A 15,055-nucleotide genomic window follows, 5' to 3' on the forward strand; every position below is an offset into this window, starting at 1 on the left:
AATGGAACTAAGAACCGACTCGCTGCCAAGGGCTGTAACACAATATCTCAGCATTTCAAGGGTAAATCAGTGTGAACTGCGTTTGCCGTCCCTCTGAAAAAAAAAAAAAGTAAGTATTTAACTTCCGTTCAGTCAGTGCGGACTGCTGAAGGATAGGAAATCGGTGTCAGAGAGGGGGGAAAAAAAAAAAAAAAAAAAAAAAAAAGGAGGGTTTCCCAAAGCGAGCAGAGCGGAGCGGACAGAAGTATGAAGAGCGGCAGCGCCGCTGCCACCGCTCTGCTCAGCTCCGCTCGGGGGGACGGCGGCGGCTGCCGGGGGCAGGGGGCCAGGGAGTGCGGCCCCGGAGGGGCGGCAGGAGCCCTCCCTGCCTGTCCCCGCCAAGGCGGGAGCCCTGCCTGCCTGTCCCGGCCAAGGTGGGAGCCCTGCCTGCCCGCCCCAGCGGGGCTCGCTGCCGGCCCCACGGCGGAGCCCGCCGCGCCGGCTCCTTTAAATTGAGGGCGTTTCGTGCATCTCGCCGGCTGCCTTCGAGTTTAAAGAGAAAGGGGCCGGAGCGAAGCGGGAAGGTGAGCTTTGCCCGGCGGCTCTTCGCTGCGGAGTAGGTGCTTGTGTTTGCTTTCCCCCGTGTCCCGAGGCAGCGGCAGGGCTCGGCTCGGCGGGCACCGCGCTGCACGGCTGCCCCTGCCTGCCTGGTTGGGGGGGTTTGTGGGTTTTTGGTGTGGGGTTTTTTTGTTGTTGTTGTTGTTTTCCTCCCGCTTTCTGACTGTGGGAGTTCGAAAGCATCGCGGAGGCGGAACGAGAGCGTGCGCGGGTGCGTGACGGAGGTCCAGCAGCGGTTCCCCCGGCGCTCGCCGCGGCCGGCCGGGGGGTTGCTGGCCGGCTGCCCCGGGCATCCCGCGGAGGGTCTCCGTGGTCCTGCCCCCGAGGGGCAGACCTGGGAGCAGCGCTTCCAGCGCTCATGGCAAAGCCATTAGCTCAGCCTGACTGCGGAGGGGCTCCGAGGAGGACAAACCGCATCGGGCTCCGCGGCGGGTGAGAGCAGGGCGGGCAAGACGGAACGGAGAGGGGGGTTGGCTCCTGCTCCTACTGTGCGCTATCCCCCGGCCCCAAACTCCGGCTTGCCTGTGAGGCTGCTCCACGCAGCCCTTGGGGTGCCGGCGGTGCGAGAGGAGGAGGAGGAGGAGGGCGGGTTTCTACGTGTGCAGAGCCCGTGGGAAATGGGAGCGCCCGCCCGGGGGCTGCGGCAGCGGCGGGCGGGAGGCGGCCGAGCCCCGCTCCGCTGCAGCGCTCCCGGCTCGCCCCTCCGCCGCCCCCAGGGGCAGGAGGACGAGACCCCTCTCGTGCCAGAAGCCGCCCCTCCGGGTTCTTGCTTTCCTCTTCAGGCTCTAGATTCCAATGCTCCGAGGGCAGAGTTTGCTCTCTAAGGAGGAGGCTCTGTTTCTTTACTAGTGCCCTACGTACGAAGGTTGCTGTCTTCCTTATCCAGGATCGCTATCAGCATCCTGCTGCAGTGGTGTGTGTCATCCGAGCCTGCTACGTCTCTGCGTGCTCCTAGGGGAGAAGGGCTCTTGGGACACCAGGACGGGTGCGTTGCAGGCTCCCCAGTGCAGTTACTGCATACTTTTGACGTTACTCTGAAATTAAAAATTAACAAAGTATTATTGGTTTTCCATGTACCTTAAATTATGTATTTTTTTTTTCATTGTGCAGCAGATGTTGTGCCAAGTGTAATGGTTTTGTGACATGGATTGTGATTTAATAGGAAATTTCTAAATAGGACATTTCTAAATTCTCATCGGGTGGTGCCATAGGCGATTGGATCAGCATTATACCATGGTACCATAGTTGTAACCACAGCCAAACCTAGGTGGAGGTGGTGAGGTGCTGAAGAGTCAGTACTGTCCTCAAGTTCTAGCTCTCACTGACTTTAGCCCACTTACTTATTTGGTCACTTTATTTGTTTTATCCCCAGTCTTATTTAAATTGGCACACTTACTATCCAAAGTACCTCTTCAACTCCACTTTACACCTCTCAGTTAAACTTAACACTAATTTCAGGACAGGATTTAGAAATGGAACATCATAATTAAAAGCAAAGCTGACGACTGGGAGTCAGCTTGTAAGCACACTATGCAGACAGTATTACAGCAAGAGACACGCTTCTGCTCCTTGTAAGATACAATATGCCAGTTTAAATATGTATTTCGTTTTCTAATTGGTGGAGGTAGAAACTTCTTTTGTACTAATTTTTAGTGGCTAGTTTGCTTAGACAAGCAGAAAAACATACAATAAGAGCCAGGTAAAGAGAAATCAACTTCAAAGTTTTTGGACTGTGTTAGGAATCAGGCTCAGTTTCCAGAAGTTATAATTTTATGAGCAAGTATATATTGAACATTCCTGAAGGTTTTTTTGGTCTACGTGAGAAGGACTTTCTGCTTTCCTTTGGGTAGAGGAGACATTATCAAGGCAATAAAATTGTTTCTGCTAGGCATAGTCCTGAAAATATCTAGGCTTCCAATGATTAGATCAGATTTTTAAGTGCAGTTAACTTTGTTTTGGTCTGGCTTCAGACCAAGAGCCTTACAGGTCTAAACTATTGGTAAGCTGTTGTGCCAGGTTCTCCATCCTCCCCTCGAAGCTCTGCACACGTTTGTAACGTATATTCATAACGTAAAGGACAAAGGCTTCTTGTGATTAAAGCTTACTTTATCAGTGTAGATCACATTTTGATGTAAGCCATGAAAAATTCTAATTGATTAATGAGTTTCAGATGGTGGTTCCCCTTCAGTGCCCCTCCCCCTGCTCCTAAATGTACAGTATGCTCCAAGTTAATCTGGGAAAGCTCCAGAAACCTTGGGCTAAATTGGTTGTGGTATAGTTTATAAGGATAATAAAATAACTAGAATAATTGAATTTCCTTATAAAGATATGCTCGCTGCATTTGTCAGCTTATGTTTTATCTGCTCGTTTATGGCAGTGAGCAAACTAAGATTACAGGTATGTGTATTTAGGAGGATGCAGGCAAGAATGACCTGTTGTTTCCTACAGACAGGAAAGCTCTGCAATAGCTCTGGAAGAGGATCTATGCGAAGTAGTAGCAGAATCACTTTAAAAGTGATTGTGTTTGTTTTTGTGTACATAAAAGAGCAAAATGAAAGTGATTACTGTTCTGTAGTAAACTGGAAATTGCAGGTGGTAAAGACTGACTTGGTAACATATATCAGTGAGTGGCAAGTCTGTTTTTTTCCTAACTGCTTCTTTTAGTCCATTTTAAGGATTTCAAGTAAGGGAGCTTTCACAGTTTCACTTGGGGAAATCATTCCACTGTCTGGCAGATCTCACCATAGGGAACAGTTTCCTGACATTAAAAATATCAATTACAGAAGTTGTTAGTTACTTCTGTGGCTCTCAAAGGAAGGCATTCCTGTATCTTTTTTCCTCCTCTTTCTGCATATATGTGTGTGTATACACATTTGTATGTATGAGTGAGGGGATGGAAAAATGAGCAGTTTTTAGTCTGTGGACTAATGTTATACTCTCCAAATCTGAAAAATATGCCAACACTGGGATGGGAACATTGAAATCAGTTTTAAAATGTGAATGTATTTGTTCTATGTCTGTAAAACTGTCACTTGATGATGTGACAGTGGGGGCAAGATGTTGCAAGTATGGGCACCAAATTGTGGGCAGCTTCACTTCTGCTTGCATAAATATGCATTTTGTTCTGCAACTTAATCTGTTTGTGAACACTGAATCTTCTACTTCAGCTTCTTTTGCACCCAACTTGCCATTACAGTAAGTGAATGCTTCACACAGTCCACAGAAACTCCAGTAACGTTTCAAAAGTTCTTTTCCATCTGCTTGAGGTGATTAGAACAGGCAGGGAGATCCAGCAGAGGCCCTTGCCAGATACTCATGAGCTCTGTTCTGGCTTTTGATCCTCTGTCTCCTCTCTTTCCAGGATGGCTGCTTTCCAATAGCATTACCTTCTCTCTAAGACAGCAGGAGATTGTCTGCAGTTATAGCTGATACCCCTCTGTCAAAGCCAATGTGCAGTCTAGCACTCAAGTTCCAGTTCCTCCAGAGAAAAACTTGTGCTGCTGTTGTCTAAGTTGCTGTCTGCTCCCTCTGCCACTGATTGGAGAGCTGTTGCACAGTTGTGTGCATAATAACGTTTAGTTTCTTCTACAAGTAATGGCTAATATGCCTCCTGAGTCACAGCACATCTCATTGCACAAGCTTCAAGCCTCCCTATTTAATACTGTGAAGATTTTCTGAAAAAGAATGCTTGAACCCTGGGTCCGAGGCAGAGTTTTGCCACCTTCTGTTGCAGTTTTCCAGCTCTGTAGAGCAGCTAGGCCACTGAACTGGCATATGTGCTAATCTTCAGTCCTGGATAACTCTGGTTTGGCTGCCAAATGCACAGAGCCAGTCAATGAGCTTGCCTGCTAAGGCAGGAGTGCCTGGGTGGGCCAGTCCAGATGTCTACACACAGTGTCCAAGTCAAGCTGTTACGGTGCAAAGGGGACACTGTGTAGGACCTTTGCATCAGAGATGATTTGATTGATCACTATATAGAGTTCTGCATTTGCTTTATGGCGTATTTTTTCCCTCCACAGACTCTTTTAGATATATTTTTATTCTTTTCTAACGGAATACAAAGAAAAATGCTTGTTCCACTGGATACTTAATTTCTATGCTAGTTCTTAAGCCAAGTCATAAAGAGCAAGTGATTCAGCAAGACTTCTTCATTCCTGACCTGGAAGGATTGTATGTAGGAGCAAGTTAAAGGAAATGGTTCAAGCCTCCTTTTGTTTGAGAATTAATGCACATGTTGTAATTAGGAACCAGGCTGAAGCAACAATGAAACTCGTGTGATACAGAGGGCACTGCATAGCCAGTAGCTTCCCAGTGTAGGTTATGCATCTTCTGCAGGGGCTGGATGAGCAATCTGGAGTAAAATCTTGCTGGTTTATGTGATTAGCTAGCAGGGTGGAGCAGATATATTTTCTGTGTGTGTATGTATACATATGCATACATGCACCCTTTTATATATGCATTTTTCCTATATATAATTTTCCCCATATATAATTTTCCCCCCTTTTATTATATATACTCAGTTGAAGAAAATTATTATCACAATTTTACAGATAAGGAAGGCAGTTGGAATAGGAAAGGGAATTGAATCCAGGGATCTGCAGCTGTGAGGGCTTCACTGTGCATCCAGTTCTACTTTCTAGATTAAACAGTCTTTTCCTCCTGTGTGTTTTGAGTACAGAGATTCTTGATTCCTTTTGTTCTACCAGTTAACCCCAACAAAAGCCAGTGGAATTACAAAAGATCACTTGTTTGATTCTCATTGCTTTCACCTGATGATCAGTGATAACAATCAACAGCTAGTGTAAGTTACACTGCTGGCAAAATACAAGCAGTGAACTACAATACAGAGGCAGCTAAATGCACTACTGTAAAGCAAAATAAGAACTTCACTGTTTGGTAGGAGCAAGCAGAGAGAAATAGGACCTTTCAGTGTGTTGAATCTGATACAGGTCACTGGGTGTACTGTGAACTATCCCACACTGAATTCTTCATCTAGACAATAAGTCTTAGGAATCTGAGATGTCATCCTCTTATTGAGAGAGGTGGAAAAAAAAAAAAGCTGTGCTGCATAAATATGACCTGTAACAAAACAGAATGAAAAGTAGTTAAAGACGGTTCCTTGTCCCCATTCCGAATAGCAGGTGGAAGCAGTTGCTTTATAGCATTTAGAGGTAAGTTTTGAAAATGCTTCTGCATATCACGTCAGCCTGAACAGTTTATAGAGAAGTGTAACATTCTGTAAAATATTTGACATGTTTGCGTTGGCTAGTTTTGAACAGCTGTATATATGATGATTTGATGTTGCTGTTAGAAAGTAGTGAGATTAGGAAACCCAGTATTTTTTGGCTACTTTTGTTCATACTTTATATCTGCCAAAAAGGAAAGGATGAAATAGTCATTGGAGCCAGAGGCTTGCCTCAGCTGTGGTGAGGTATCCTTGAAAGCTGCTGTCTGCCTTTGAGGCAAGTTAGCCCATTTTTCTGACCAAATTCCTCACTGATAAATTTTCAATAAACTTTTCTTCAGTTCACTAGAAAATAAGTATGTTTGGATATTTTAGGGAAGGGAGTTGAAGGTATCTGAGCAATGAGTCAAGAGCCTGGCCTTGACCACGTATAGAATCTTCAAAGGGGTCTTGGAAGAGCTCAGGACTCAATTGCTCTCATAACACCTTCACATAACTAACTCATTTTGTCTTCTTCACAGATCCCAGCTACTATGTGATGAAGCTGTAATAGTTAATGTCTGGGCTACTACAACTAATGAAGTAGATAAACATTTTAATGAAACTTGGGCACTTCAGTGCTGAAGTATTGTGGAGGCTTAAATTAAATTTACAAGTACAGTAGCAATCAGTGTTTGCGTGAAGAATAATTCAGAGTTTGATAGTTTCTGATGCTTGCAGTTTGATAACTGACCTGCTGTGTTACTTGTAGGGTTTGTGACAGGAGATGCGAGTAACTGATTATGCTCTGCTCCTTGAGAGCATAATTTAATTTTAAAAATCCAAGGTAGAAATTTTGTGGCTCTGATTCTAGCAGGGAAGTATTTTATTGAAGTGTAGAGCAGGTTTTCAGAGAAGTAGTGGGGAAGGGGAAAATTCATTTTTTCAGAAATTAAATTAAAGAAAACTTACACAGAAGTAAGGTTGGATTGTGTGTGATTTGTCTGTGATTCTTCAGGCTCTTCAGTGTAGACTTTCTCATTTTCCAGTCCTCACTTTGCATGTCTGCTCCGTAAATAAACCCATGCATTATTGTTAATTCAGGGCTACTGTTTCAAGCAGACTGAGCCCCACTATAGAGATACCCGAATCATTTTCACCTTCTAGAAATTTTTGTCACCTATCTGCCTTTCATCATCTTTTCAGTTTCCCATTCTAAGAACCTGTGTCCTATTTAAACTACCTAAAACCCTTCTTGTCTCTGTATCTTCTCTCTTTTTACTACCACAGTTACTTAGAAACTCAGGCACCCTTGCATCCTCCAAAACCTTTGTTCTCTCACTTTTCTTCCTTCAGGGAGTCTCAAGTCTCTTGAGGCCTTCACTAGGCTTGATTGGTGAGTTAGGTCAGTATGAAACATATTTAAAGACAACCGTGTATTTTAGAGATGAAGTAACATCTCAGCTCCCTGAAATCTCTGCTCTGTGTCTCCTCAGAAACCAGCCTGAAGCGTAAACAGACTGCAGTGCTTGTTGCACAGGCTGATGGGGAAACCCAAACCTTTTCCATGTAGCAGCCCCAGAAGCCTTCCCTCTGTTTTCTCTTAAGAAATGTAACTTTCAAACCTTGGAATGACTTCAGCCCCACCAGTGACAGCGGCATGTATTGCATCTGACTGGCTGTCAGGCATATCATAATGTTGGTGATTAATTAGCCCCAAGTCCCATAGGGCACTCCATATGCAGGGTCTTGGAAGTGATGAAGGAGGTGGACCTTTCCTGAGGTGAAAGAAAAGGGTGTTGCCTCTGTTGTTTCCCTCCTGACACATCACAGTTCAGTGTGTGTGTGCCCTTCTAGCAGGGCAGCCCCTGCTTAAGGTTCTGTGATTAATATTGCTGGGTGCATCCTTGAAATATAACAGAATTAACTCAGGTTGGAAGGGACCTCCGAGGGTCATCTAGTCTAACCCCCTCCACAAAGCTTGTATGAGCTGTGAAATTATCTCCTGTGAAGAGCTGCAATGTCTAACTGGTTCCTTTAGTACAATGGTTCTGCTTTTTCAGGTACATTTTTCTGATCTGTATGTAAAGAAAAACAAATTGCAGGATTTTGGTTCCTAAATACTTAGATATGCAGGTGTTAATAAACTGAAACATTGGTGCAAAAAAAATACTTTGCTTTATTTGTGTGCTGTACATGAATTGAACATTCAGGAATGAGGATTTTTTTAAAGCTACAATATTTTACCAATATAATTTCAGAGGTCATCCAAGAGAGCAATCTAGTTTCAGTTCTGGTTCTCACTGTATCAATGGAGTTTATAGACTCCAGAAATCAGTCAAAATTTATTTGAAGGCTCTATAAATACCTCTATATGGCAGAGCTATTTATACTTGATTTTTCCCACATAATCTTTTAAGACAAGGTGGTGTCAACCATCTTACCTCTCTTTCTTTCCAAAATGAAGCAGTGATTTGAAGGACTAATTTGTGTGGTTCTGAGTGACTTAGAGCAACTTTTAAATATACTGTCATTGAAATTCCTTAGCTGTTGGTAGCTTCTAGTCTGAATCGATCTATTTTGAGAGTGACATTCCAGATTGATTTTTGCAGAGCTAACAAGCCCAGTTTTTCTCCCTCCCTCCCCTCCCTCATACCCTACCCTAAATGAACAGGTATGATTTGAATTTAATTAACCAGGAAACCATAAATCCAATCTGACATTTTTACAAAGTCAGCTTTCAGAACAGAGCTGTGCTTAAATTGCGTACTGGGGTGCCTTAAACTTCTCTGCTCTGAAAGGATACATGAAGATTTTTTTTGTTGTTAGAAAAATGTGAAATCTACTCATAATTCAGAAATGCATGTTTATACAAGAGAATAAATCTTTTTTTTAAAGTCTATTTTACCTTCACCCCAACTGAAAAAATTGTCTAATTTCAGTAAGAAATATATTTGTGGTGAAAACTGTGTCTATCTCAAGGGCAAGGTAAACTTCAGGATTGTGGGATGAGGTACTGTCAACAGGAGCTTAAGGAGATCTTTTTATAAGCAAGGAGTTTACTTACCCCAAGTATGGTTAAACAATGCTGGAGTATTAATACAAGTATATCCCAAGTAGCATTACATATTGTAGCAATACATATGTTTGGAAAAGTCAGTTACAGCACAATTTTATGTTAAGGCAATTGGTTTTGGTTTTGATTTGGTTTTTTTTACATTTAGTAAGTATTTTCCTTTTTTGACAAAAGAATTGTTTTCAGTATTCTTGTTATTCCAGGCTGTAATGGATACTATAGCAAATTGTTCTTTTTCTTTTTTCCTTCTGTGGTTCTTAAAGTCACAAACACTTGTTACCTGGTTTGAAAGGTATGCAAAGGACAGAAAGAAACAGTGTTTGGAGAGTGCCATAAGTTGAAGGCAGCTGACATGTGTAATCACAGTTGGTGTGGATCAACCAGCTGACAGAACTATTCCTTATGGATCTCACATTCACTTCATGTCTGTCTAGTGCCACCTCCACAAGACCTGATGGCTGCTTTTCAGCAAGCTCCAGCCTGCCAGGCAAGGAAGTGTCTCAGCTCGTTGCTACAAGTATTAGAGTCTAGGTCCGAGGTTCTTTCAGAGAGGAAAAATAACCTTCTTCTGAAAAAATTCTTTCTTCAGCACACTTCTGCCACAGGTGGGGAATTGGTCCCTCGGGAGCAGAGATATAGGTCCAGTGGTTCTAACATGTCTGGCTGCTGCAACTCCCAACACCTAATACGTTATGTGTTAAATATTAGTTGTCTTACCCGAAACTAAAGCTGCAGTGTGTCGTCACTGAAGCAGAGGAGGATTTGGGAAGTGGGAAGTCTTGAGTGACCAGTGCTAGCTGTTGTGCTGCTTTCTGAAGAAATAATCTATTCAGTCGATATATTTAGTGTAGGCTTTTTCTTTAATTATTCTGAAGCTGTAGAATAGACTGTTTCCATTTGGTTACAGAATTTATAAGTTGTTAATAAGTTTGCTGTAGTAGTGTAATTTGGTTGTTCCCATGTTTTTCTTGGGCCTGATCCAAAAATCTCTGAAGTTCTCCATTTAAATTGAATGGGTATTGGATCAGGCACCATAGTGAGTTGTTAGCTTTGTGTAAAATGTTTATTTTTATTTGATTTTAATCATTCCTTCCAGAATATATGGTCATGTGTTGGCAACATGTGTAGCTTGGTGAGTACAAATGAAGTTGACGTTTATCTGTATGATTTAATCGCTTGCAAAAAAAAAAAAAATCTGTTAACAAAACAAAGCTTTGGTTTGCAACCACGTGTTAGATCCACATCTGGTTATCTGACATCTGATCTCTTAGAACTGTTGTTACTGTTGCTTTCAGAGTCATACAATAGTTCTAGTTGGAAGGGATCTTAAAAGATCATCTCACACCATGGGTAGGGACACCTTCCACTAGACCAGGCTGCTCAAAGCCCCATCCAACCTGGCCTTGAACGCTTCCGAAGATGGAGATCGTCTTCAGGATGGGATTATCTTCTGCAATTCTAAAGACGGAACCTTTGAAGCTTTATTTGGTATAATGAAGTGCTCTTTTCTTCTTTTTTCTTCCTTTTTTGATGTGATGAACAGGTACCAGGAGCGGATAAGCGATGTGCACTGCCCTGAGCCCCAAGGCACGCGGGCCTGGCCTCTCCGACATGCACCAGTACAGTCAGTGGCTTGCGAGCAGACACGAGGCCAACTTGCTGCCAATGAAAGAGGATTTGGCCCTGTGGCTCACAAACCTACTGGGTAAGGCACAGTAGGACGGAATTCAGGGACTGGGCAGTAAGAATACTCTTTCCACTGGGAATTCAGACTCTTTTGTACATCAGAAATAAAGGTAGTTATGATTAGGTAGCTACTTCCACGTAGTGCAACTGCTGGCAAGGTCAGAAAAGCTAATGAGTAATTTGCATCCACAGTGTTTCTGTGATAGAATAACTGAACCTTATTATACATCTCCTGTTTGTTTTTTCAAATTCCCCTCTAATTTTTTTTTACATGTGTTTTCTGTATTAATACCATTAAGCTGAATGATGCTAATTGCTGCCATCACCCATGTTTTCCATTTTTATTGATAAGCCTCCTAAAGAATACGGGTGTACTGACTGTCTTGAATAGAAGGAACCATTAAATAGTTCTTTGCTGACCAACCAGTCTAGTAATTGATAAGTGCTGCCCAAGGCAGTGCATGATAAGACTTCTGGAAGTCATTCGTAGAGGGGTTTGACCTACCACAGCTGGACCTGGGGATTTACACCTGCCTTGGTGTGTGAAGCCAAAGCATGTTGTTGCCAAAAGAGGGTGCAAACCAAACACCCAGAGAAAAAAATCAGGTACATGTGAAGGAAGAGCGAGTCCCTGAAGAGAAGAGAGATTGTCCCTGGCAGGAAGGAGAGAGACAATACTTTGAGATACACAAATCATTCCTGAAGGTGTACAATTTAGAAATTAGGAGCCAGGAAATAATATGCTGTTTCCTGAGATCAGCTCAAGGAAAAATGGTTTTTGGGGGATCCCTGCAAGTCCAAAGAATACCACCAAACAAATCTATGACTTGTAGAATACCTCATGCTAAAGGAACCATGCCAGCAATTCCTCTCATTAAACAAAGAGAAGAAAATATTTTGGAGGAGGTGATGGTTTCATGAAACTTTTGTTCATGTTATTTTGGAGGAAAAATTTGGATAAGCACTTTTAAATTGGTGTGTGTGGTTTTGGAGGGTTTATTTAATTTTTGTTTTATTTTCTGAAAGTCTGTTCTGCTGAGGCATGGACAGTGTCTTGTCATGGCAAATGCTGTAGTTAAACTATCTCAGTCAATTGATGTCATAAAATAATGGAGTATATCCAGTGTCTTTCATCTGTACTGTATTAACTCCTTTTTTTAAGAGAAAGGGAAATACCACCTTTTAAGAGATGTAGTCAATCAGTACAGTGTCAGTAGAATGCAAGAACACATTATTTTTCAGGTAGATGATACCCATTTTAGAGTTGTTGCAGTTATGAATCCATAACTGCAAAAGTGGCATGTGTTTTAAATGACATACTTGTGTGGTACTTCAATTTAAATTAATGAGTTTGGAATATAAAATTGTCTAGGCAATTCCGGAACAAAGTTCAGAAATACTGACTTTTCATTCCAGTTACCACAGGACAGCAATCCAAGTGACTGTTTTTTGAATCAGAAGCAGCACATTCCATTAAGGATTCAGTATATTGTTTAAATGTTTTAAACAATGAAGTTTTCATGATCCACTCTAAAACAAATAGAACCTTGTTTGCAGTTGGTAACAGAGTTCTCCCACTGATAAGTTTAGGAATGAGGTCACTTTTTGAGCAAGGAAGTAGCAACCAGCAGGAGGTTCTGAAATGCCAACTATAATTAAAAATCTGATTTTTCATGTGGACACCAAATTCTGCACTGCAGAACTAAATGGGTACAACCTTCTTTTAATTAAGCAGCATATACAGTTCATTTGCTTAATGCATCCCCCCCACACCTTCTCACTCTTCTTTTCTCAGAGTTTGTGCTGAAGAATTGAAATTACAGCGATTTGTTAAACCACTTTGCATTCCTGTGTAGACATTGTTATTCAAATTAATAATTCAATTAAGTTAAAATTCACATTCAGAATAAATTAAGTGTAAGTGAATTAAAATAATTATTATTCATAAAAGTATATTAACTCAGAGTTCAAATCTGGTTTAATTACTGCATAATTTGGATTAACTTTAAATAGAGTAGGGATGTATGAGCATGTTGCTGTGTGATAAAGTAGATATGAATTTACAGCATGCTGTTACCTTGTAAAAACCTGTTTGTACTGTCTAATTTTTCAGCATCTGAAAGGGTAGAAGAATATGGAAGACTTCTTTTGTTTGTTTTGTGGTTTGTTCTTTTCTTTACATGGGACAAATAATGTATTTTGCATTAATGGTCAGTAGATTTTCACATGCAAGGATGTGCAAGTAGCACAGACCAAATAACACTGTGTGTCTCCACACCTTAGCTTGCTCTCTCCTGTATCTTGTGTAGCCTCATTGTAAGTGTCATTTATGTATGTATAGTAAGCCTCATTTATGCCAGTTCTAATGCAATAAGGTTTCTCAATTTTTAAAGCACACAAATATGCATTTAAGTTAATTTTTGCCATTTTGGTTCATGTTTTGTTTCATCTATATTTTAGTCATATGTACTCAACATGGACGTAGAATCTTTGCAAAGAAACATAGATTAAAAAAAAAATAGTATTTTAGGCAAAAATAGGGCTGAACCTCTTTGAAGCAGCTTGATCAACTGATGGTGTTTTAGGAAATTTTTGTGGAGAGGCAATTGTGTCCTACACAGTGTTACTGGAAGTTGAAAAGATTACAGTCTTGCAGTAGCAAAGCCTGGTGTGGGTTCAAAATTACAAACTGGAAAACATTTTCAGGATATTGTACTTTATAATATGAATGAAGGATTTTGATATCAGACAGAAGGTAGGCATAGCTAGAGTTTGACCTTACCCAATTGGTAAATTAGAAGACTGAGATATGTGGTGCAGCTGGAAAATAATGCTGTGAGAATCTTTAACCCTGAGACTTTAGACATTTTATTCTAATTTAGCATGTTGTGGTTGTTTTGGGTCTTTTTTAATATTCACTACTACTTTTGTATGCATTTTGTTAATTATTTTTGGAACCATGTCAGAGAAACTCAGAGCTTCTGAGAGGACAGTTTGTCGTTACAGCTCCATTGCTGAATAGATTTTAGCTGTCTGTACTCTGGGGGATGGAAAAAGGACATTGCAGATGAACTCCATGTGTCAGATAGGATTAACTCATACAATATTGTACATTATAGCATTGGGGGGGTTGTGGTTTGCATGCTGGAGAGAAAGATTGGAGCTATGGGTGTTGTGTCTCTTACCTTTGCTTCTCTCTGCTGAGCTTTGGTACCTCAGTCAAGAGTGGCAGTGGCAAAGTTAAAAAGATGTGTTAACCCAGCTGTCTTGCAAGTCATGATCATGTCCTAGCCTTGCTTTTAGTATGTATAGAGCCAGTGAAACACTTGGGAATGCCTTCATGGCTGACAGACTCCAAATTTGGTAGATTATATCTATATACTTTAGTAGAATGCTCTTGTGGATGCTAAAAAGTTCTGTTCACCTTTAGCAAGCTGCACATGGGAATTAGCACACTTGGGCCATAGTACTCCTCTAGCAGAGGGAAAATAGCAATTTGAAAGGTTTGCTTGCCTGCCTTACTCTCCAGTACTTTCTTGTTTTCTCTTGTGTGTCTGCAGAAGCAAAGTGGCTGATGTGAGGAGGGGTGGGCCTCACCACCAGCCTGGAGTTTAGCACAGGTACAGAGAGATGGTCTGTGTTTCCTCTTTGGCTGTTGTGTGGAGCTCTCATCTCTCTACTCATTCCCAGAATTCATTTACAAGCTGCAGAGGGTTATATTGTCTTTTACTCCATCCAGCTTCATTTAGCACGTGGGACCACACCTTGGGCACGTGTCTGAGCTTCAGGGTTTCAGTGCTGAGGCCTCTTCCAAACAGCTTTCTGGGCTTCAGAAGCTCGTAGCTGAGTGGCTGGAGGATGCAGTGTGCTGAGGAATTGGACATGTAAATGTTGAGTGTGGTTTGCACACAGAAGTTTCTTGGATACAAAAGAGAAGGAGGCTTGGATAAAAAGGAGCACAGGGGCAAGGATGTTAGGAGAGTTGAAGACCAGGCTAGGTATTTAAAGGTGTGTTGCAGGAGGTGTAAAGTTTGGGATTGAGGAGTAGGAAGTCTTGTGCAAGAGAACTCTTTCTTTGATTCTGAATTAAATCTTGTTCAGCTTAGTGTTTTTGTTCCACTTGCTGTCTATGGGGGTTCTGTAACAGTATGTTTATTTTCAACATCAGTTTGTTCAGATCAAGCCAGTGGGAAACGCAGGTCTTTGAATGTCTTGATATTCAGACATTTTAATGCTGATACTTCCAGTGATTCTGCTGGCATTGGTACAGTTTCTCTCTTAGTTGAGTGGCTTTATCTAATTCTCTTTACTATCAATGGAATTGTTTATATGTCCCACTTCAAGTAAGTGATAATGTCTCAGTGCTTTCAAAACCATTGCTTCTGCTGTCAGTTTGTGGGGTGTTAACAGAGTAGCCTTGTCAGAAGATAACTAGTTTTGTATGTGCATAAAATCACTAGCCTTTTGTTTTCCTTATTTTTGTCACAGTTTGTTATTTTGGGTTAAAGCACTGTAGATGTGTTTCAGAGATT

General features: G+C 41.7%; 1 protein-coding gene across 4 annotated transcripts in view; it reads left to right on the forward strand.

The window, feature by feature from the left end:
- The first annotated feature begins 425 nt into the window (after positions 1-425).
- Positions 426-15,055, forward strand: part of GAS2 (growth arrest specific 2) — an 83,530-nt gene continuing 68,900 nt past the window's right edge. The window contains exons 1-2 of one of the 4 annotated variants that reach the window (XM_017826772.1): positions 426-563; positions 10,381-10,542. In XM_017826772.1, coding sequence (XP_017682261.1) covers positions 10,401-10,542 — 142 coding nt within the window. In that variant the 5' untranslated portion in view covers positions 426-563; positions 10,381-10,400. Of the gene's footprint in view, positions 596-892; positions 1,030-10,380; positions 10,543-15,055 lie in introns of those variants that run through there. The other 3 variants (XM_017826775.1, XM_017826773.1, XM_017826774.1) reach the window with 3 other exon arrangements.

This window comes from Lepidothrix coronata, unplaced genomic scaffold (genome assembly GCF_001604755.1).
Source record: "Lepidothrix coronata isolate B3197 unplaced genomic scaffold, Lepidothrix_coronata-1.0 Scaffold130, whole genome shotgun sequence".
Taxonomy (NCBI): domain Eukaryota; kingdom Metazoa; phylum Chordata; class Aves; order Passeriformes; family Pipridae; genus Lepidothrix; species Lepidothrix coronata.